Here is a 24286-nt window from a genome sequence, read left to right on the forward strand (position 1 = left end):
TTGTAAAAAAATGTATTTTGGTAGCTATAGAAATGCATGTATTAATGTCTACATTCGTTTGTGACATGTTTATTCTATTACAGACACCTTCATGCATACTTTTAAATAATATGTGAGCTAAACATAAAAATACAAAATGTAAAAAAAATATTAAAGCATTTACATAAAGTTTTTTTTTTTAAGTACTGGTACTGTCCACACTACAAGAAAAAAACTTAAATACATGCAATTTTTTCCTTGAAACATTGAATTGAAATACTGTAGAATTCCATTCATTCCTATGGAGGACCACTCCCACTGGGGAGTGCCAATATGGCCGCCTGGTGGCTTCAAAGCCTCTCAATGGCCAATACAGAGAGTCTGCAATCCAGGGCTGAGATACATTATTGGTGCATACACTGTACTGATGTCAGTGATATAGTAGACTTTTCCTTGGTACCAGAATATTTAGGCAATTACCTTCCATTATAGGCTATTCAATCAATTACAGACTCTCTCCCCAGAACCAATAGATTATATTTTAGGACAATAGTGAATTTGATTTTAAAATCTCAATCTGCACATGAACAGTTGAAATCACTCATAGAACAGAATACAACATATCCTGGTATCAATACAGTAGTGGACATCAATCATAATATATCCTGGTATCAATGCAGTAGTGGACATCAATCATAAGATATCCTGGTATCAATGCAGTAGAAAAAATTTTCTGTATCAACGCAGTAGGAAGGTGGCGATAGGTCACCATGCAACAATGCTCAATGTGTAATACTGTTGTATGGGAAACATTTTTGGCTTTTTTCCTTGAGACAAATAAAACGCTGAGTAACCCAATTAATTACCCCTTCTTGAACTTTAACACCAAAGTACTCATTCTCAGTTCCATCTGTTTGCAAGGTCCAAACTATTTGATATTTTACAAATTCCATTGGCATTAGTGCCAGTGAATTTAAGCTCCAGAGTGCTAGAGGCATCACTACAGACCCTGGTTCGATCCCGGCTGTGATCGGGAGTCCCATAGGGTGGCGCACAATTGGCACTGCATCGTCCGGGTTAGGGGAGGGTTTGGCTGGGGGTAGGCCGTCATTGTAAATAAGAATTTGTTCTTAACTGACTTGCCTAGTTAAATAAAATAGAAAACATTTGTTGTTTAGACTCCATTACATAATACGTTAGGCTGGGCTAGTTGAAATAAATTAATCTGTCTGTGTTGCTTTTACACCAATCTAACCATGCATATATTTGCCAGGGTTTCTACAGCATCAATGTCGGTACATTTCACAGAAAGAACAGAAAACATACAATGATAAATAAATATTCATACCTGCCTGTTTAAAATTGTTTATTTATGAAGTCGATTTTTTTTGCAAGTGATAAGACTCCTCCCAAATTAAAAACAAAAAGTTACAAAATTGCCTATGTATTCAAAATCATGTGTAAGAGACCGCATTAAAAAACAAACATGTATACATACAGAAGTAAAAGTAACACCAAATTGGCAAACTATTGACCCTGTGATAGTCAGCATTTGGTGCATGCAACCTAACAGTTACTGTAGAGTATCTACAGATGTCCAATCCAAGTACCATAGCTTCTAACAACTTCAAAACACCGGTAACTCCTGCACTTAACAGTAGTGTGTGAGCAACTATCCACCACTGTCAAGTGGAGGCTACATCAGAGAATCCTGTCTCGTTTTGTGAAGTTGTCTACAGGTTCAGTGTATTGCAACAGCAGGAATCCCCAAACAAACTGTTTCAAGCTAGACTGTATATTTGGGACATACAAAATAAATGTTATTATCCATTCTCTTCTTCTTCATCATGTCAACATTGTATTAGAATTCCTAGACCACTGGCATTTTGTGAAGTAACACACCCCATGTATGTTATTTACTACTTTCAATCATCCAGACAGGTGCGACAATAAAAAATGATGTCAAGTCCAGATCTCAAAATATAACTGAACAGGGAAAAGCAATTTCAACATCTTTTCTCCATCATTCTTCTCAACGTAATAAAAAGGAAACCCACGGGCCAGGCCAACACATAGTAGAGAGTGGGGTGGGCTGAACCGAACCACGGGCCCACACAAACATAGGTGAGGAGGTCCCATGAGGAGGTGGTGGTTTCAGGGCTGTGCCCCGGTGGCAGATGGGAGGAGGAGGTGGAGGTTTCAGGGCTGTGCCCCGGTGGCCACTGGGAGGTGGTGGAGGTTTCAGGGCTGTGCCACGGCGGCCGCTGGGAGGAGGTGGTGGAGGTTTCAGGGCTGTGCCCCGGCCGCTGGGACTTGTGGGGCCAGAGTGTTGGGGGCAGAAATGACAGGTGATCCAGCGTTGTTAGCCAGTGCCTTTGTGGAGGTGATACCTAGAAGAGATAGTGGACACATTCTCACCAATGACTCCTACTGTCAGTACACTTATTGACATGAAGTAAAAGAAGAGAGCAGTGTGATTATGGTCAGTAGTAGGGCTGTGGTGGTCACGAAATTTCATCAGCCGGTGATTGTCAAGCAAATAACTGTTGGCCTCACGGTAATTGAACCTTCAGGACACTGATGCAGACCGTAGGAACATTTACATTGTAAAAAGTCTAATAAATATAGCCTACACCATCACAATAAATCCATGATTTATTTTAGGTCTAAAGAAACATGATATGAAGAAAATGTAGACTATTTCAGAAGAACAGATTAGCATACTCTGAGTTGTCCTTACGTTAGATCCTGATGTGGCTATGACAAATGGCTGTGGGCTACACTAGTTCATTTAGCAGACAATATTTGCTTAGAATTCCGTGGCATTATTTTATAGTATGAAGAATACAATTGAACAAAGCTGAATAAAATATTAATATTTTCTCCAAATGATTTGAGGGAGTGTGCACATGCGGCTATTCTGTGTTGAGCGGTTAACAAAGAAATAGGTACTCTTATTTGCTTAATTTAGAGTTATTAATGTAACTTTAGTTCTACAAATGCTATATGTTTAGATTTTTAATACATTGTAAGGCTGCATGATGCGACTAATGATGATTTGAAAAAAGTCGCTTGAAAAAGCTTGAGCTCTGCTTTGTTTTTTGCGCAGGCTATACACACTTCATCAGTCTCTCATTCACAATTTGACAAGCACTTGATAACACCTCGAATTTCACGGCGGCATCCCCTTTGTGGCCATAATGTACCCTAAAAAAAAATCTATTCTCAATCACGTGATCGGGTCTTTCTCACAGGCTACAAGTTAAGACAAACACATCGTGGACGCAACTGCGCGTATCCTTATCCAATTCAGAGGTGAAGATATTAGAAGAACTGCCCACATTTACTTTTAAAATCAGCCAACAAGTTTAGTCGGTCTAACGAACAGCAAAAGCACTAACCTGTCAATCTACTATCCCCCATAGTACAAAAGTTGACCTATTCTATTCTGTGCAGATATAAATATTCCAAACATAGTCTGGGACAGTTGTGGGATGCAATAGATCCCAAATTAATATAATTACTAGCATCAAAAAAACTATTTTAACGCAATGTGGCTGACACAATAGATCAAAACGTTTAGCTTAAAATATTGATAAACTATTAGGCTATTTCTTCACATTATAAGGGCAGCAATGCACACGGCATCTATGCACTTAAATAGCGGATGGAGGACGGTTTTCCGTGATTCATTTTCATGCCAGCCAGGTTGGCTGTACTCCTGTTGTAAATATAAGCAATGTGCTTAATACTAGGAAAGTTGAGAAATAAATATAGTAGGTCTAGCCTATAGAAAGCTGATGGGATCCTCCTCTATTTAGTAGAGGCCATCACTCTGTTTTCTAGCGCAATTAAATAGCCTATAGAAATGTTGCGCAACATGAGCTCATGGGCTCTCATTAGATTTTAGATTACATTGATGTCAGAGTAATTAGAGGGACAATAGAGTGCTGAGTACCAGGCAGTTAGCAAGTTTGGTAGGCTACTAATGACCAGCAGCAACATTATAGCTTGGAGAAGTCTAATTACTGTGACTAAACGGTCATGTGGAATTTGACTGCCTTCATGACACGTGACTGCCGGTATGGCGGTAATTCGGTCACTGCAACAGCCCTAGTCAGGAGGAGTACTCACCATAGATCACAAATAAAACAGTGGTGTTGGGAAACCATTCAATCAACGTACAAAGTTCAAAGAGTAATGATAACAGCACATCTTCCCAGGGAGTTGAGACAGAGGTTCCGTCCCGAATGGCACCCTATACCCTAAATAGTGCACTACTTTTGACCAAAGCCCTACGGTCCTCAGAACACAGTGTTGGATGACTTACCTGCCATCATACTGGAAGAGCTGACTGGAGTGGAGCTGGTAACCATTCCTCCAGGAGTGCTGCCCCTTCCCTGATCTTTAACAACGGGGTCTGGCATCAGAGAGAGAGACAATCAGATATCTTCTAAATCAACATGCATTAACCCAATCCACCGACAGCTATGATAGCAACACTCATTAACCCAATCCACCGACAGCTATGATAGCAACACTCATTAACCCAATCCACCGACAGCTATGATAGCAACACTCATTAACCCAATCCACCGACAGCTATGATAGCAGCACTCATTAACCCAATCCACCGACAGCTATGATAGCAACACTCATTAACCTAATCCACGTGCAACACAAACCTAATCCACCGACAGCTATGATAGCAACACTCATTAACCCAATCCACCGACAGCTATGATAGCAACACTCATTAACCCAATCCACCGACAGCTATGATAGCAACACTCATTAACCCAATCCACCGACAGCTATGATAGCAACACTCATTAACCCAATCCACCGACAGCTATGATAGCAACACTCATTAACCCAATCCACCGACAGCTATGATAGCAACACTCATTAACCCAATCCACCGACAGCTATGATAGCAGCACTCATTAACCTAATCCACCGACAGCTATGATAGCAACACTCATTAACCTATCCACCGACAGCTATGATAGCAACACTCATTAACCTAATCCACCGACAGCTATGATAGCAAGACTCAAACTCTCTGACGTCAAGAACAACAGACCGGTATGCCTTCTTTCTTTTTTTCCCCAAAACACTTGAGCGTGTCATCTCTGCCCTAGTTCTCCCATGTCACCCTGTTCCTCTGCACACGCCACTTGCTTCCAGTCGAAGCTGGCATCATCTCCAAGACCCTGATGCTTGCCTACGCAGCAGTAAGAGGAACCGTCCCTCCCTACAATCAGGCTTATTTGAAAACCCTACATCCCAACCTGAGCCCTTCGTTCCACCACCACTGGTCTATTGGCCCTCCCACCCATACTTTGAGGGAAAGTGAACTTGATATGATTGTGATGTATTGTTGTCTCACCAAGCTATCTTAAGATGAATGCACTAATTTTAAGTCGATGTGGATAAGAGCATCTGCTAAAGGGCTAAAATGTATACTGTAGTCACATGAACTCCCCTGAAGAAACTGTAAATATCTGTTAAAAAGCCTTCTGCGTCAATGTGTTCAATGGCTGCAAGAGAATCCACTGAATATGAACCTTTTTTAACAAGAAGTACTTTAAAAGTATTGTATTGAGGCATAATTTAGCACCATAATCTTAATATCTAGCAAGGGTTCTAGTACTTAAACATTCAGTTAGGTGTCTAATGCAGCAGGCCTATATTTAAATTTTTTTTAAACATTTTTAGTCATTTAGCAGACGCTCTTATCCAGAGCGACTTACATTTCATACATTTTTTTCCCCCCCGTACTGGCGCCCCCGTGGGAATCGAACCCACAACCCTGGCGTTGCAAACACCATGCATTGCAAACACCATGCTCTACCAACTGAGCTACAGGGAACACCTGTAGCACGTATATCTAGAAGTCTGAGTGGAGGCGGAGGGGAAACTCACAGAAGTATGGGTGTTCCATGGCCTCCCGGGCCGTGAGGCGAGCGTTGTGGTCGTAACGCAGCAGCTTGTCCAGGAAGTCCAGTGCCTCTGTGCTCACCAGGTGCTGGTTCTCACTGTGCACAAACCTCTCCCACCTCTTACGGGAGTGTCTGGAGAATGGACCAGGAGAGAGAGGTCAATACATAAAATCAAGTCAACATTCATTCAGAGTGTAGATTCACAAAGTTCTCTCAATACACTTGACAAAGAAGTTTAGGGAAAAAGGAGACAAAAAAATAGGAACAAGTCATATCAATATATGGAAAGAGACTGGTGGCCAAATTGACTGTACCCATGAGTACTCTTAAATTGTCATGTCTGAGGGGCTTTCGCCATTCAACTCTTTCTGTTTCTATGGGTCAATATATTGGGCATTACTAACCTGAATTACTCAAGGCAGGGGTCAGGTGTAAACTTACATTCACATTGTGTATTTGGACCATTTAGTAATACATTCTGAAGCCCAGTTCTGTTGAAGTAATCTGACGATGAAATGTTGGATATTCTTACCTGCCCAGAATGTCATTAAACCGTGGGTCTAGTTCAATGTTGTACTTGTCGATGTAGTCATACAAGTCCTCTGTGCCGAGGACTTTAGCAATCCGTACGAGCTGTAAAACAGAAACAAAACATTTCAGAGGGAAAACAAACTAAATCAAAAGCCTAAGGCCTAAATCTGGAATTCAACTGGCAGTCAAGTAAGAGGGCTAGAAGTATGCAGTAAATATCAACCATCAGCCTTGTTGTAAAGACTGTAGTCTCATCATGATCAACACATTGTTTGAGGTTTGTTCATCAGCACTGAGAGACTCAATTCTTCTCACCTGATTGTAGACAAACCAAAAGACTCAACCAAAATACTTACTTGTAATCCTACAGAAAGTTGCAATTCAACTGGCAGTCAACTAAGAGAGCAACAAGACATCCACTTGATAGTTAAAATCAGTGCTGTTGTAGTAGAGACTGCAGCATCAGGATTCAATATCAACACATTGTGATCAGCACCATGAGACAATTCTACCTGGTCGTAGTTGTCGTGTCCATGGAAGAAAGGCTCCTTCCTGAAGATCATGCTGGCCAACATACAGCCCAAACTCCACATGTCTAAACTGTAGTCATACATCTGAAATAAAGAGAGAGAGGAGAGGGGGAGAGAGTGAGAGCTGTGCTTAAAACAACGACTACATTACTATACCAACTTATTAGAACTACATTAACAACATGATACTATATATTTGTGGCCAACTATACTAGTTAGTTTCATGTTTATAACTAGTCTGGTCAGACTGTATTGAGTGGTCTCACCTGATAGTCTACCAGCAGCTCAGGTCCTTTGAAGTAGCGCGAGGCCACTCTCACATTGTACTCCTGGTTAGGGTGGTAGAACTCTGCCAAGCCCCAGTCGATCAGACGGAGCTACAAGAGAACGTAAGTTAATAATAAATTTCTAGTTCTATGATAATAACACTATTAATACACAGGCCTTATATAGAGCTTTTCTAAAACCCAAAGACGCTTTACAATAAGGAAACAAAAACGTCTAACAAAGTCGTCTGGTTAATTATGGTACTGATACAAGCTATAGTAACAGAATGAATGAAAGTAGGAGACTGAATTCATACCTTTCTGTGTTCATGATCAATCATCACATTGTGTGGCTTGACATCTCTGTGCATGATCCCCATACTGTGACAGTAGTCAAGGGCCTGGGAAGAAAAAATTAGGTAACGGTTTAAACTAATAGTAGTCTAAATACGAGATGTATCATTGGCATCTGAGATTTGATTTATTAGGATCCCCATTAGTCGACACCAATGGAGACAGTCTTACTGGGGTCCGACATAACAACAAATACATTACAGACAAAAAAACATACATTTAAAAGCATTAACAGGTAGTGTGTGTACATCTACCAGTTCTACATACATGTCAGTACATACACACAACAAGTAGGTCACATGGGGGAGAGGCGTTGTGCCGTGAGGTGTTTGTTTTTTGAAACCATCCCTTACCTTCAATATTTCAAACATGTAGAACCGTATGTCGAAGTCTGATAAAGTTTGATACAGTTGCTGAAATACAGAGAAAGAAAATCTATCAAAATGAGATGGCTGGACATTGGTTCAGAATGTAACGTTAATTAGAATTCTGTACAGACAGATGAACATTGTCTCTCTCCTCACCTTGAAATCAGTGTTGTTTACATGCTCAAAAACCAGCGCGGGAGTTCGAGACTGAGAAGACATAAGAAAAGGCATGAGGAGCTACAATAACTACAATCACTCACTCAACCAGAACACAAAAAATACATTTGAAAAAAATAAGAATAATAATCGGGATGGTAAAACGTTTTCAATGTAAACTCAAATGATTAAAACCAGGTATAAAGTAGAAAAGCGATATATTTTTAAATAAGATAATCTTTGACAACCACCAAAATAAAAACTACCATAAATTCCGGACTATAAGCCGCAACTTTTTTCTCACGCTTTGAACCTTGCGGCTTAAACAATGACGCGGCTAATATATGGATTTTTCCCGCTCAGTTTTTTGGCGGCATGAAGCTTTCATTAGACCAACGAAATTGCCGAACGGGTTAAGGTCAAACAACGTTTTTGTTTACTGTTTAGATTAAATCGAGCGTTCTCAAACTTCCCATCATTCTGATTACGGTAGTCATTTTGTCACCCTCATCATGGCAAAGACACGGAGAAATGCATATGATGCAGCTTTCAAGTTGAAGGCGATTGATCTGGCTGTTGGAAAAGGAAATAGAGCTGCTGCACGGGAGCTTGGTCTTAATGAGTCGATGATAAGACGTTGGAAACAGCAGCGTGAGGAATTGACTCAGTGCAAAAAGACAACTAATGCTTACTGCAAATATTTTGTTACAAGCCGTGTTTCGTTAAAGCCTATTTATTTTTGTTACACGCCGTGTTTCGTTAAAGCCTGTGCAAAGTTCATTTGTTTCAATGTACCGGTAGGCACCTGTGGCTTATAGACATGTGCGGCTTATTTATGTTCAAAATATATATATTTTTTTTTATTCAGTGGGTGCGGCTTATATTCAGGTGCGCTTAATAGTCCGGAAATTACGGTAGACAGTCAGGGAGAATAAAAAAAATGTCATGGCATTGATTTTGTTATAATGTTTGAGTCACTCAGATAGCATAAGAACAAGGCATAAGAACATGGCATAAGCCATGGCAAAATGTGTAGAATTACAGGAAATTAGCTTTAAAACTAGTGATGCACCAATATGACATTTTTTGGCCGATATTTTCCTTGCCAAAAAAAACAATAACGATAACTGATATTTAAAATTGTAGCGACCTTTTAAGCATTCCAGTACAGTTAAAAAGTTAACACACACACACACACACACACACACACACACACACAGAAGCAGCGTTGTTCAGTCGTTTCATTCTCAACCAGGATTTCTATGGAACGCCGTTTGGGTCTTTGCGTGTCAAATAAGCTTGTTGACCAATCAGGACCTGAATATGACTGCAAGTCAAATAATAATTTAACGAGCTTATACATTTTTTACGTAGTTATTACACTATCACTCGTATTTGATATATCACAACGATTCATCAATACGTATGCTCAATGCTGGTAAAGTTGTCTCGTGCACCTACAGTGCTGGTCATAAAAAAAAAGCTAGCTAGCTCATAGATGCAAACAATGTAATTCTTCCCCAAAAACATAGCAAAACGACATAATCTGTTTCAGTAGCTACCGTTAACTAGCTAACTATATAGCTAGGTGTCACCATCTAAAATAACCCTAATTTATCAGACAGTTCTTATTTGATTAGTCAGACCCATCTATGTGAAGCTAGCCACAATAATTAGCCACAAAAGTGAACTTTGCAGTTAGCCTTCAAAATAAAAGTATGGCATAATTATATTTGTATTCATTTGCATCACTGTAAATTACATACTTTTATTTTGAAGGCAAAATGCAAATTCCACTATTGTGCCTAATCCTTATTGTGGCTAGCTTCACAACACATAAGCCGGTCCGGTCAAGTCTCACTAGCCAGATGAAGCTAGTTGGCTGCTTATAACGTTAGCTTTGGGCAACAGGGTAAAGTAGCTGGCTAGCTATTTATTTTCATGAACTGAAGTTCAATTTCAATAGGCGAACAACAAGTGGCAACCTAGCTAATACTTACTCACAAGGATTCCTAAATCATTGCTAAGAACAATGAAAATGACTGCAGTTTCTACTGGTCATTGTTTTCAGGCTGGTTGTATTGGTGCTAGCTAGATACCAAGCTAAAGCTAGCTACCCCAGAAGTTGCGGTCGAACAAATGATGCTTTATTACCAACACGGTATTGTAAACACATTGTTCGTGGCCGGTGTTTGCAGACTTTTTTGTACAGCTTTGACAGTGCTACTGTATCTTTTTTGACACACAAAGAGCCAAACGCCGTTCCATAGTATGCATGTCGTGAAGCTATTACTGTGTAACTCCGGTAGGGCAACATCTGAAAAACAGAGCAATTGGTAGTGTGTACCGGTGCTCGACCAGTCAGCAAAAGCCAACATCACCCACAACAGAGAACGGTTGATTGTCAAGGGCAATGAATTCCATTATCTTGGCTTTCATGGATTTCGCCTTTGAGTTGTCTCGCTGAAATTTTCTTACTCTTTCAAATGACTGCTTGACTTGTTGACTGCTCGATCCACACAGCAGACATTGTGGGCTAGGTTAGGAATGATGTGTTGCACGTGTAGTGCAACAATTTACATGGCGTTATTACGTCATGTACCTACGTTATATAGGTATGCACGGTAGCTTTGACATCTGTTTTTAACATCGGCTTTAAACTAGACATCGGGCCGATACCGATGTTGGCATTTTTAGCTAATATCGGCCGATTCCGATACGTTCACTGATATATCGTGCATCCCTATTTAAAACAGCAACATTTTGTCTCTGCGGCTAAGAGGGCCTCTAAAATTGCGCAATTGGCCACGCCCCCGCTAACTTTGCCACAGCTGCTGAAAAAAAATCCAGGGGGAAACTCTGGATGGAGGTAGCTGATTATGAAGCACATTGTTTCTGCTTAGTGATTGAGCAACAGCCATTGTAAAAAAGGCACAACAAAACGAGCATGTGGTTGTGTTATGATTTACACTTTACTAGGGCAGATTTATAGAAATTAGGATTATGAGCTCTACTCACCACAGGATCCTTGACGATGTCTAAAAGTGAGATGATGTTGGGACCGCCTCGCAAGTTCTCCAGAATCTTGATTTCTCTCTTGATTTTCTTCTTTTTGACAGGCTATTGACAAACATAACAAAATACCATTAGGACTTCATACAGTACGTCTCTTTGGCGAGGAGCGAAATTTGAGTTAGGGGATAAAATGCCAATACTAAATTAAATTAAAATGAATATGGTACCAACCTTGAGTATTTTGACAACAACCTTCTCATTGTTGGTGATATTTATGGCTTCAAACACCTCACTGTATTTGCCTCGTCCTAGTTTGCGCACCAGCTGGTAGTCATCTTGGTTCCTACATAGTCAGAGAAGAGGCAAGCAATGTGATGGCTTGACAAGTTCATTTACGTCATTTAGCAGACGCTCTTATCCAGAGCGACTTACTAACACACATACCAGAACATGCAACAGAAAACAATGTGTTCAGCTTTTGAACCACACACGCTCTACGTACCCCCATTCCACCACATGGGACTCGTAGTCCCAGTATTCCCGAGGCCTCTGTGTGTTTACATCAGAGTAAACTCGAGAGCGGCTTGGGACAGAGCCGGACATATTATACACAGGATGTTCTCTGGATCACCTGGGACATAGAAAATAGATGCACCTATTATAATAAAAACAAACATGATAGGGGTGGTGTATTTGAGTCCACATCGCACTTATAATGTCATTAATTGTGGCCCCTCCAACCCCCTGAAGGACAAAAACTAATTTGGTTTTACAGCTTTTTCTTTTGTTGTTACATGTAAATCATTCACAATTATTTTTTATTTTTTTTACAGTAGATACATAGCAAAAATAAAATGTGATAATTGATATACATTATATATAGATAGATAGTACTTATACAATATAAATTGTGTTTTATAGTCATAACTATTATATAACATGAGCTTTTAAACCCACCCCTCAGCTACTCTCAGTCCATCCCACCTGTCTCCCTAACCCCACCCCTCAGCTACTCTCAGTCCATCCCACCTGTCTCCCTAACCCCACCCCTCAGCTACTCTCAGTCCATCCCACCTGTCTCCCTAACCCCACCCCTCAGCTTCTCTCAGTCCATCCCACCTGTCTCCCTAACCCCACCCCTCAGCTACTCTCAGTCCATCCCACCTGTCTCCCTAACCCCACCCCTCAGCTACTCTCAGTCCATCCCACCTGTCTCCCTAACCCCACCCCTCAGCTACTCTCAGTCCATCCCACCTGTCTCCCTAACCCCACCCCTCAGCTACTCTCAGTCCATCCCACCTGTCTCCCTAACCCCACCCCTCAGCTTCTCTCAGTCCATCCCACCTGTCTCCCTAACCCCACCCCTCAGCTACTCTCAGTCCATCCCACCTGTCTCCCTAACCCCACCCCTCAGCTACTCTCAGTCCATCCCACCTGTCTCCCTAACACCACCCCTCAGCTATTCTCAGTCCATCCCACCTGTCTCCCTAACCCCACCCCTCAGCTTCTCTCAGTCCATCCCACCTGTCTCCCTAACACCACCCCTCTGCTTCTCTCAGTCCATCCCACCTGTCTCCCTAACACCACCCCTCAGCTTCTCTCAGTCCATCCCACCTGTCTCTCCCTTAACACCACCCCTCAGCTATTCTCAGTCTCATCCCACCTGTCTCCCTATAACCCCACCCCTCAGCTACTCTCAGTCCATCCCACCTGTCTCCCTAACACCACCCCTCAGCTATTCTCAGTCCATCCCACCTGTCTCCCTAACCCCACCCCTCAGCTTCTCTCAGTCCATCCCACCTGTCTCCCTAACACCACCCCTCTGCTTCTCTCAGTCCATCCCACCTGTCTCCCTAACACCACCCCTCAGCTACTCTCAGTCCATCCCACCTGTCTCCCTAACCCCACCCCTCAGCTTCTCTCAGTCCATCCCACCTGTCTCCCCTAACCCCACCCCTCAGCTACTCTCAGTCCATCCCACCTGTCTCCCTAACCCCACCCCTCAGCTACTCTCAGTCCATCCCACCTGTCTCCCTAACCCCACTCCTCAGCTACTCTCAGTCCATCCCACCTGTCTCCCTAACCCCACCCCTCAGCTACTCTCAGTCCATCCCACCTATCCCCGTAAACCACCCTCTGATGATTTCCATGTGCCATATATTTGTCAACTTTGCTGTTTCTAATAAATTCTGAACCTATCTAATCGATATCAAGGAAGATCCATATATAAGAAATATCTATAAGGAGAATTAAGTGACTGATTGAAAGTAATGTAGACTAATGAATCATTCTATTTTGCATACTGTTTGCATCAGGTATTTGACTGCTGTTTCGCTTGACTTGGCACAGTAGGCCTATAAGAGTGTGATTGATCACCGTGTGAATGGTACCTTGGAGGTTTCCTCCAAGCTGCAGGTGACAGGTGGGGTCGCTGCAGAGCTGATGCTACGTTGGTTTGGTAGAGGCTGCAGGATAAAACACACAAGATGTTAGTTTGCTAGCTACATATTTTGGTCAGGTAGCCATCATGATATGGGCAGGTTTTCCAGACACAATTTAAGACCAGTCCTGGACTATAAAGCATGCTCTATGGAAATGAATTAAGTACAGGACTAAGCTTAATCTGTGTTTGGGAAATCGCTGATGTAGTGGTCAAAGTTATACTGGTCAAGATAGTTTGCTAAAATCAACAAACCTGATTGTTGTAGTTGTTAAGGAGGACATCCAACCAGTCTAATCAGGGGGCACCGGGCTCAGTAGAGTCATCACTAGGATTCCCACTGTCATATGCCCTGTTGGAAGACATACATGTGATTGATTTAGTACAATACTTGGCCAAAGAGTCTCAACTCAACCTCTCTGACTTGACTCATAAACCTGTCACTGCTTACGAGCTTTATTTCTATGGTATTGTGTAACGGTCTGTCAAGTGTCAACAATGCTGAAAATCATTCACTGTATGATGAAACCGATCAGAAACATCTGTGGTACACAAAGCAGTTTCATTATGATACACAGTGTCCGGCTGGGACCCACACGGTTTAATCATCTGTGGTGAAACTCCCTCGAGACAGTCACACACGCACGAGCCATGGCCTGCACATGTAGCCAACTAGCTCGCGCTAGCTGCTTCCATGATGAACTGCACCGCATCAAAAGCCGGATGGGAACACTACGTTAGCTAGCTAACAAGCAAATGTTAGCAATAGTTATATTCACGAAACATGAATTGCTGGGCAGGTATTTATCTATAAATGTTACTAAATAGTATTAGCTGACGTACATACGTTGAAGATTGCTAGCTACAACAAGCTACAAAATATTATTTGTTTTCAGAATTAAAAAAGTGACAACGGAGTGCATTAAGCGTGGTAACTGGCTGACAACGCCTTAGCTAACATTTTGTGGGCTACCTTGATAGCTAATGGTAGTAAAGCTATACATACTTATGTATGCTTTAAGAGTATTTGTCTTATATGCAATAACATGCAAAGTTGACTGAAAACAATGGCCATCTCACGTAGGTAAATAAGCTAATGTGTATTACCTCTCGACGTTGTTGGGACATCAATATGGCGATGCTTGGTTTAGCGGCAATGTGCACCTCCATTCCTGTGAGGGGCGCTGTGCTGTCTTTGTGTGGAAAATGGGAGAGAGAAAACACGAGGCTCTACTTCTCTGAAAACCTGTACTGACACCTAGTGGTTAAATTTGAGAACCTCTGTCTCACAATTCAATCCTAAGTATATTATACATATTATATATATATTTTTCACTGTGCGCCACATGCCAGAAGTTTCGACAATAGATAGGGGTGGTGTATGTGAGTCCACATCCACATCGTACTTTTAATGTATTTTTGGGGGGGCCCTCCACCCCCCCTCTTCAAAGGACAAAAACAAACTTTGTTTTTACAGCTTTTCTTTTGTTGTTACATGTAAATCATGCACACATTTTTTACAGTAGTTACATAGCAAAAATAAAGTAATCCGATATTTTGATATAAATTACATCTAGATAGATAGTACTTATTCATATTTTTTTTTTATAGTCATAACTATTATAGAACATGAGTTTTTAACCCCACCACTCAGCTACTCTCAGTCCATCCCACCTCTCACCGTAAACCACCCTCTTGTGATTTCCGTGTGCCATATATTTGTGCTGTTTCACATAAATTCTGAACCTATCTAATCTCATAGATTGTAAGTTAAAGATACATTTTCTTACTAAAGTTATTATTATATTGTTGATTGATTGACTATGGTAGTACATCCTCCTTAGTTATTTTCCACAATATAAATCTATGTTCTCACTGGGACAAGACCAATGATGTTCCAGACAGGGACAACGCACAACGGAAACGGTGCTGTTCTGATTGACCAATTGAAAACCGGGGAGGGGTTGGGTTGTGGGTTGGGGAACGCTCCACTGCCCTTTCATCACTCATTGCTTCAAGCCACACCGTACTACGCCCACTAAGCGGAGAAAACGTACCTCAACGTCTGTTCAAGAATGTTGAAACACGTTTTGAGGAAACGTGTTGTTCAGTACAAACCGTCACACTACCTAGCTACTGTTTAATCGAACTGAATGCACCCCAGGTATGTATGACGTTCCGGACCCATGGACATCTAACTCTAATGCGTAACTATTGTTGATTTGATAATGCATAACTCCAAAACATTAGTATTTTATTAGAATCTACATTAGCTTCTGCCAAGGCAGCCATTACTCTTCCTGGGGTCCAAACATGCACAAAACATCACAACAATAGTCTACATCATAAATAAAACACATCACACAATACATTGTGCACTATACACATTTGCCTATCTGCTCCACCTTTACAAATGTACAGTACAAAATGTACAATATTACAATGTGTGGGTGTGTGTAGAGTGTGTGTCTCTTCACAGTCTGCGTTGTGCCATGACGTGTTGTTTTATCTGGGGTTTTTTTTATCTGATTTTACTGCTAGCTTGAATTACCTGATTTGGAATAGAGTTCCATGTAGTCATGGCTCTATGTAGTACTGTGTGTTTCCCAGCCTCTGTTCTGGACTTAGGGACTGTGAAGAGACCACTGGTGACATTTCATGTGGGGTATGTATGGCTGTCTGAGGTGTGTTAGCTGCTTGACCAGACAGTTCAGAACTTTCAGCACGTCAATACCTCTCACAAAATCAAGTAGTGATGAATACAATCTCTCCTCCGCTTTGTGCCAGGAGAGATTCACGTTGATTTTCTTGATATTAGCCCTCAGTGTACATTTAAGGGCCAACCGTGCTGCTCTGTTTTTGGTCAATTGCCTATGTCCGTCTTTGCAGCATTTGATCATATAACTCGGCAGTAGTCCAGGTGTGATAAAAACACAGATGTATGATCTTAATTTGAGCCCGTTTGCTACAGCAGGAAATTAATCTTGCAGCAACAGGAAATGTTGCATGGCTATGTGTTTGGCGCTGACAGAGATGGACGCTTCGCTTCGCGTTCTTAGGAAACTATGCAGTATTTCGTTTTTTTACGTATTATTTCTTACACTGTTACCACAGGAAATCTTAAGTCTTATTACATACAGCCGGGAGGAACTATTGGATATAAGAGCAATATCAACTTACCAACATTACAACCAGGAATACGACTTTCCCGAAGCGGATCCTCTGTTTGGACCACCACCCAGGACAATGGATCGGAACCCAGTAGGCGACCCAAAACAACGGCGCCGCAGACGCCTCACAAGTCCTCAACTGGCAGCTTCATTAAATAGTACCCGCAAAACACCAGTCTCAAGTCAACAGTGAAGAGGCGACTCTGGGAAGCTGGCCTTCTAGGCAGTGTTCTTCTGTCCAGTGTCTGTGTTATTTTGCCCATCTTAATCTTTTATTTTTATTGGCCAGTCCGAGATATAGCTTTTTCTTTGCAACTCCAGGAGTCGCCTCTTCACTGTTGACGTTGAGATTGGTGTTTTGCGGGTACTATTTAATGAAGCTGCCAGTTGAGGACTTGAGAGGCGTCTGTTTCTCAAACTAGACACTAATGTACTTGTCCTCTTGCTCAGTTGTGCCCCGAGGCCTCCAACTCCTCTTTCTATTCTGGTTAGGGCCAGTTTGCACTGTTCTGTGAAGGGAGTAGTACACAGCTTTGTGTGAGATCTTCAGTTTCTTGGCAATTTCTCACATGGAATAGCCTTCATTTCTCAGAACAAGAATAGACTGACGAGTTTCAGAAGAAAGTTCTTTGTGTCTGGCCATTTTGAGCCTGTAATCGAACCCACAAATGCTGATGCTCCAGATACTCAACTAGTCTAAAGAAGGCCAGTTTTATTGCTTCTTTAATCAGCACAAAAGTTTTCAGCTGTGCTAACATAATTGCAAAAGGGTTTTCTAATGATCAATTAGCCTTTTAAAATTATAAACTTGGATTAGCTAACACAACGTACCATTGGAACACAGGAGTGATGGTTGCTGATAATGGGCCTCTGTACGCCTATGTAGATATTCCATAAAGAATCTGCCATTTCCAGCTACAATAGTCATTTACAACATTAACAATGTCGACACTGTATTTCTGATAAATGTTATGTTATTTTAATGGACAAAAAAATTGCTTTTCTTTCAAAAACAAGGACATTTCTAAGTGACCCCAAACTTTTGAACGGTAGTGTATATTTTTTTCAGCAGCATATTATGATCAATAATGTCAAAAGCTGCACTGAAGTCTAGCAAAACAGCTCCTACAATCTTCTTATTATCAGTTTCTTTCAGCCAATCATCAGTCATTTGTGTCAAGGCCGTACATGTTGAGGGCCCTTCCCTATATGTAAGCTGAAAGTCTGTTGTTAATTTGTTTACTGTGAAATAGCATTGTACCTGGTCAAACACACTTTTTTCCAAAAGTTTACTAAGGGTTGGTAGCAGGCTGATTGGTCGGCTGTTTGAATCAGTAAAGGGTGCTTTGCTATTCTTGGGTATCGGAAGTACTTTTACTTTCCTGCAGCCCTGAGACACACACTGTCCTGTAGGCTTAGATAGATAGGAGTGGGAATAGTCCGCTACCATCCAAGTTGTCAGTACCACGCGGTTTGTCATTATTGATAGACAGCAATACCTTTTTCACCTCTAACACACACACTTTACAGAATTCAAATTCAGTTATCCATGAAAATTAAGGTTTAGAGTTTGTTATTGGCATGTCATGCCTAAGTTTGCTAATCTTGCCAATGAAAAAGTCATGAAAGTAGTCGGCAATATCAGAGGGTTTTGCAACGTTCAATTAAACAGTGCTGTTTTGAACGACCAAAGAAGAATTAGAAAATAGAGAAATATTGAACGACCAAAGAAGAATGCCTTTGATAAGAGAAATATTGAATACAGAATGAACATACTTTCTCTTTGGTCGTTATGGCTAAGGGACAACGTACACTGAGTGGACAAAACATTAGGAACGCTTCCTAATTTTGAGTTGCACCCCATCTTGCCCTCTGAACAGCCTCAATTTGTCGGGCATGGACTCTACAAGGTGTCGAAAGCATTCCACAGGGATGCTGGCCCATGTTGACTCCAATGCTTCCCACAGTTATGTCAAGTTGGCTGGATGTCCTTTGGGTGGTGGACCATTCTTGATACACATGGGAAACTGAAAAACCCAGCATACCCCGTTCAAAGGCACTTAAATATTTTGTGTTGACCATTCACCCTCTGAATGGTACACATACACAATCAATGTCTCAATTGTCTCAAGGCTTACATTTTTTTATTTAACCTGTCTCGTCCCCTTCATCTAAACTGATTGAAGTGGATTTAACAGGTGACATCAATAAGAGATCATAGCTTTCACCTTGATTCCCCTGCTCAGTCTATGTCATAGAAAGACCAGGTGTTCCTAATGTTTCGTACACTCACTGTATATGCTCATGCTACACTTTCAGAGTGCGGTATCAATTAATCCACTCATTGTGTAGGCCTACCCTCTTCTAAATTGCTGTAACAATGACAAGGAAATGCCAGAGGCATGTTTTGTTTGCATCACTGACCACAGGAACCAGTCACCTATAATCAACATAGTGTAGAAAGAGAAGATCTTTGTTTTGTACACCTCTTGAATGAACAGTCACATCTTGGGAGTCTTTGTCTTCTAAGTCAGTCAGTTGTTTGTCGACTGATATTATAATTAGTCATTTGTAAACTGTAAACCTTTTTGTTTAAATGCTCATCTGATTCCTCAATCTTAAACCATTCCCGCGGTCATGCACTGTTTCCTGCAGAGACACCTGACACAGCCCCCATTCTATCTCATAAAAGTGGGTCTGTGTCTATTGTCTCTGTGGTTCCAGCCAATCAGCTAGAAGGAAAGGTATAAAACCTCTGATGGGTCTTTTAACAAAGAGATAGAGGACTCGTGTGATGACTTCCACCCGCAATGAAGCTGTAAGTCACTTTTTTTATTGCATCATGGCCTCTTTGATTGATATATTCTTTATAACAATGTAACATTTAGGTCATGTAACATTTAATTTAAATGTTGTGCGTTGTCTTGGCTTAGTCTTACAAAGCATTAGATTTAACACTGTACAACTATCTTTATAAAAGGGAAGGGAAAGGGAGGATACCTAGTCAACTGTACAACTGAATGCATTCAACTGAAAAGGCCAATGCTCTTTATTTTTCTCGTAGCTCCCTGTGTTCTCTGTCAGTTCTGATGCTAGTGGCTGTTGTGTTCATGGTACCAATGAAAGGTAAGCCTCATTTACCCTAAACAAGGATCATATATCAGCCTATATCGATTTGCTCCAGTAAGCTTTTCCAGTGAATTGTTCAGCGTGTCATACACTGGCCAAAAACAATGAGCTTGCTTTTATTGCTGTGATAAAAAGGTATGATACAGTATATGACATTATATTATTGAGGTTATGGAGATTCAATACATTAATAATACTACTGTTTCCTTTTCAGACAGAAGTGAGGATGTGTTAAGCTTTTTGAATGGTGAGATGGTTGGCTACATGCTAATGCACTTGTTTATTTTCTTGTGATGATGAGACACAAACAGTTGTTAGTCTTGATGGAGAAATCACATTTTCAAAAATTGATCACAGGTGGTGAGATTCTAATAAGCTGTTGGTAAGGTACCTCATTTTCAGATGTTGTTACAGGTGCCCTTGACGTTGCTCCCCCAACTCAAAGCACCTCAGGGAAAATCAAAGGTCGGTTCTTCACACTTTATATATACATTTTGTATCTCTCCTCATTTTGTTACTTTTAAAATCATTAACCCAATCTGCCGTCTTTCTGTTCTACTTTCCCCAGGTCCTGAGAATACCTTTGGTAAACCAGATCCAACCCCAGGTTAGTGAAAGTAGATTTGGATGTTTGAGGGAAATGTTTCTAACTAGCATCTGTTATTGCCATGTTGACCTAATTTATTACCGTGTTCAACAGCACGCCCAAGTCCTTTAAGACCAACAGAGAACTCTGCAGGTAGTTTTTTATTACCTTTAGTTTCTAATCAAACGGTCAAACTTTGTTGTGAAATATAATGAAATCAATGTTACATTACGTGTATCATTACTCCGCAATCATTTGTCTTCCAGAAATCTCAAATGTTACCCAGGCTGCAAACTCTGCTTATTTAACAGGTTAGTGTGGGGAAGGTTGAGCTGGGAAGTTATCAATAGTCAGTAGTTAGTGTTATTGATATGTGCTTGATCATGTGTTTTTTGTGTTATTGATCATTGTCTGATCATGTATCAGATATTGTAGACTCAGATGCCAGATCCAAAGAGAATTGCAACTCCGATGATCTTACAGGTGTGTGGAATATGGTTTGAAAATAATGTTATATAGGAAGTTTCAATATCATTTTCAGAGTTGTTTTATTCAATGTCCCACAGATGCAGGACGATCTGAAAGTAACTCAGCAGAAAGCAGAGGTATATTAAATATCAAAATAATCTATCACTGAAATATCCGTAGGGGAAAAGTAATCTGTAATATTGATGTCATAGACTGTTACGGCCACACCAATTCTGATTCTGTCTCTCCCTCTCTCTCTATCTTTCTTTCTCTCTCTTTCTTTCTCTCTCTCTCTTTCTCTCTCTCTCTCTCTCTCTCTCACTCTTTCTTTCTCTCTCTCTCTTTCTTTCTTTCTCTCTCTCTCTCTCTCTCTCTCTCTCTCTCTCTTTCTCTCTCTCTCTCTCTCTCTCTCTTTCTTTCTTTCTTTTCTTTCTTTCTTTCTTTCTTTCTTTCTTTCTTTCTTTCTTTCTTTCTTTCTTTCTTTCTTCAGAGGATGATGATGACTCTCTGGGATCTAATACAAAGATTACACAAACTGGTATGTCATGTTTTACATCAATGTAATGTAAAGAAATGGTAGCTAGATAATTGATGTAGCGTCACTGTTTTTCATTCCAGACAGAAATGCAGAAGGTAGCACAGGATTCTAATTCTGCTGGTCAGAATTCCAGCCTATTATAATTACATCCCATAGACATGTAACTAACACTATGTAAGAGACTGAACATGACATCACCTGGCCTTGTCTTGTTGTAGGACAGCAACAGAGATGAAAAAAATGATGTGGTCGTGGTTGTAGCAGCCGCCAAACCCTCTACTGAGATTCAAGATATGTCATAATCTACTCGATGAAGTCCTTGGCCAACAGTGTATTTAAACAAACATAGAATTAACATACTTAGAATAAAAACCTATTAAACCAATAGCACTTATTCATATCCATAGATTTTCATACCAAGAGTAAATTCTAAATGGAATCTGTTGACAGTTCTAACTGACTCTTAATCCTCAATACAGTGACAGATGACAGCAGCAGCGACGAGACTGACAGTTCTCCTCCAAGTGATGTGAGAAAATACAAACAACCTCCAGGAAGGAAAACCATAAACCCAGACCATGTGGACAGCATGCAGACAACCACCAGGCAGGATACAACCAATGGGAGCGAGGAGCTGGATAGAGAGACTCAGCGGGACCCCACAGGGGGGAGAGAGAGAACCAGCAGAGTGCTCATTGATCTCAACAGTGAAGAGGATGTGATGGTGGGCTGCCAGGGTACTGTCTGTGTGCCCGGAGAGCAGGGGACTACAGTCAATGGAGGTGAAAATGACGAGAATACCAGTCTAAACAGTAGAGATAGAGATATCCAAAGCCAAGAGGTCACAGGCACAGCCACGGAGCAGGCCCTACGTAGGGATAGTTGTAGGGGTGTAGTGAATGGAGTGTTGGACACAGCCAGAGAACAGCAGGACTTGGACAGTATGGAGCATGTCAATGGTAGACTCAATGGTACTGATGAAGCCAACAGTAGAGGTTCGTCTGGCTTCTATTCTACCATGATTCCAAACTATGGCTTTACAAAAAAGAAGATCCACAGCAGAATTCTTTAACTACTGAACCTATATTATTGAAAAATATCTGAATGATTGCTTTCTTTCCTAACAGAAACCAGAGATGAGGTCAGCACTGAGACGAACCCAGTAGGTAGGTTTAGAGAAAACACACCATGAACAATAAAACAATCCCAGTAAAAACACTGAGGTCACTGAGCACTTCTGTTCAGATGGTAAGTAGGGTTATGTGTTCTGGTAAGGGAAAGATACAGAGAAACAGCAGATGATTTATATCCACCTAAATATGTGCTGGAAACACTTTGGTGAGGAAAATATCACTTTCTCCTATTGCGAAACCCACAAATGTTCTCTAGCAGGTCTAAAAATATTTCCTGTTTTGCAAAAATATTTAAATTGATGTGGTGAATCAGAAACATTACCCCAGTGAATACTTTGTATAACAATTTCTGTTACAAATAAGACCACTGCTTCTAAGACCTAAGTAGAAACAGACCAGAGGTGTTACCTACCGGAGTCAACTTACATCCATATTACACATTCAACCACTGTTTTCAGACTTCTTATCTTACCACTCACAGGCAAATTGTTTAAATCATACTGAGTGTTCTCCATGTTGTCTGCTCTGTGTTCTAGTGATTGGTTAGCCTCCAGGAGCCCCAGCCAGGAGCTCCAGCCAGGAGCCTGTCAGTGCCAGAGGCTTCCTCCAGGTAGAGTTGGCTCAGCTCTACCCTGCAGGGCCTGTAAATCTCCCTGCCTCTCACTCGTGTGTCGTCTCCCTCAAGCTCCACCGACTCTACCAGACCGCAGAGAGTCCCTCTCACACTTATATTCATGACAGAGACGTCAGTACATCTGTGGATATTTACCACCAATTTTTCACTTCAAGTGATCTTGAAATAAATGGTATTCTGACAGCAGCTGTGCCCCCTGGTCTTACTGCCGGTAGTACATTTGAGTTGTGGGTGAATGGAAATAAGATGTTTGGCTCCAATCTGATCAATCTGATGAAATAAAGGTTTCTCAAAAAGCATTGTTTGTTGTACTAATTAGAGGTAATTCAATAAAAGGCTGTATATACATGCAAATTCACAATTGTAAGGAAAGACGATGCATTGTTTGAAGGCAGAATGTCTTACAGTGTTACACAACTGCTTGGACTACATGACCATTCTACACAAAACATTTTCTACATTTCAACTTCACCCAATCATTCAACTGTCAACTTGGCCCATACAAACAACATTTGGTAACTTTGTATAAAATATAATATGGCAGTGATTCAACAACGGAAGAAAAATATGTTGACAGAACATGTCACTGTTACCTTTTGCTGCTGCAGCAATTTTCCAGACATAAACGCTTCTCTCATCCAACAGTGTTTTATAGTGATCTCTCCCATGTGTTGGAGTTGACATGGGGTGACTGCCCTGACACATCAGCCTTGCTGTTTGCACACAGGCAGTTGTTGCTAACACATGTACTGTGGCCTGAGGCACAGCTTCAACATCAACTGTGCTGTGCTGAGCAAAACCAGTGCCACAGAATGAGGAGCAGCTGATTACAAAATATATATATACATGGTGGCTTATGACCCTCTCATGATGAGTTACCTTGTCTGAGACCTGAAGACTTGTAGCTCCCTGAGCTGATGTCTAGGCTTTAGCTTAGCAGGCTACCATAGTCTTGTGTCACGATTGGTAGAAAGTAAATTCACTGGACCTTAAAGATGGAATCCCCAGTAAGGGGAAACAGCGCCACTGGCCGCCCCAACACCG

General features: G+C 41.2%; 2 protein-coding genes across 11 annotated transcripts; one reads left to right on the top strand and one right to left on the bottom strand.

Annotated features, from left to right (window-relative positions):
- Positions 1-1328: 1328 nt before the first annotated feature.
- Positions 1329-14798, bottom strand: LOC106605979 (casein kinase II subunit alpha). 2 transcript variants are annotated; one of them, XM_014202011.2, is made up of 15 exons: positions 14692-14798; positions 13840-13936; positions 13535-13609; positions 11647-11775; positions 11376-11487; positions 11148-11249; positions 8130-8180; positions 7959-8018; positions 7569-7652; positions 7252-7362; positions 6968-7069; positions 6457-6557; positions 5908-6056; positions 4310-4399; positions 1329-2369 (listed from the first exon to the last, which is right to left on the bottom strand). In XM_014202011.2, the coding sequence occupies exons 4-15, from the start codon at positions 11745-11747 to the stop codon at positions 2266-2268; spliced, it is 1167 nt and encodes a 388-aa protein (XP_014057486.1). In that variant the 5' UTR covers positions 11748-11775; positions 13535-13609; positions 13840-13936; positions 14692-14798; the 3' UTR covers positions 1329-2265. The 2 variants fall into 2 exon arrangements, with proteins under 2 accessions (XP_014057486.1, XP_014057487.1); XM_014202012.2 differs by having other exon boundaries at positions 13521-13609.
- Positions 14293-23539, top strand: LOC106573691 (dentin sialophosphoprotein). 9 transcript variants are annotated; one of them, XM_045697642.1, is made up of 14 exons: positions 15401-15748; positions 19410-19572; positions 19819-19880; positions 20098-20130; positions 20298-20348; positions 20452-20490; positions 20584-20622; positions 20736-20780; positions 20896-20952; positions 21036-21074; positions 21428-21475; positions 21955-22470; positions 22603-22641; positions 23145-23539. In XM_045697642.1, exons 2-14 carry the CDS (start codon positions 19565-19567, stop codon positions 23153-23155), a joined length of 987 nt encoding a protein of 328 aa, XP_045553598.1. In that variant the 5' UTR covers positions 15401-15748; positions 19410-19564; the 3' UTR covers positions 23156-23539. The 9 variants fall into 9 exon arrangements, with proteins under 9 accessions (XP_045553601.1, XP_045553598.1, XP_045553597.1 ...); XM_045697641.1 differs by having other exon boundaries at positions 19479-19572; XM_045697645.1 differs by lacking the exons at positions 15401-15748; positions 19410-19572 and adding an exon at positions 14293-14515.
- Positions 23540-24286: the final 747 nt, after the last annotated feature.

This window comes from Salmo salar, chromosome ssa02 (assembly GCF_905237065.1).
Source record: "Salmo salar chromosome ssa02, Ssal_v3.1, whole genome shotgun sequence".
NCBI lineage: Eukaryota > Metazoa > Chordata > Actinopteri > Salmoniformes > Salmonidae > Salmo > Salmo salar.

What these genes read in the sequence shown, in the direction of transcription:
- LOC106605979 (XM_014202011.2), bottom strand. Translation starts at nt 11,747, where the DNA reads ATGTCCGGCTCTGTCCCAAGCCGCTCTCGAGTTTACTCTGATGTAAAC. An exon ending in TTTAATGACATTCTGGGCAG is followed by an intron (nt 6,057 to 6,456) that starts GTAAGAATATCC and finishes TCCATTCTCCAG; the next exon opens with ACACTCCCGTAAGAGGTGGG. An exon ending in CATGGAACACCCATACTTCT is followed by an intron (nt 4,400 to 5,907) that starts GTGAGTTTCCCC and finishes CTCTGATGCCAG; the next exon opens with ACCCCGTTGTTAAAGATCAG.
- LOC106573691 (XM_014148974.2), top strand. Translation starts at nt 19,775, where the DNA reads ATGCATTCAACTGAAAAGGCCAATGCTCTTTATTTTTCTCGTAGCTCC. An exon ending in TGTGTTAAGCTTTTTGAATG is followed by an intron (nt 20,131 to 20,297) that starts GTGAGATGGTTG and finishes ATGTTGTTACAG; the next exon opens with GTGCCCTTGACGTTGCTCCC. An exon ending in TGATGAAGCCAACAGTAGAG is followed by an intron (nt 22,471 to 22,602) that starts GTTCGTCTGGCT and finishes CTTTCCTAACAG; the next exon opens with AAACCAGAGATGAGGTCAGC.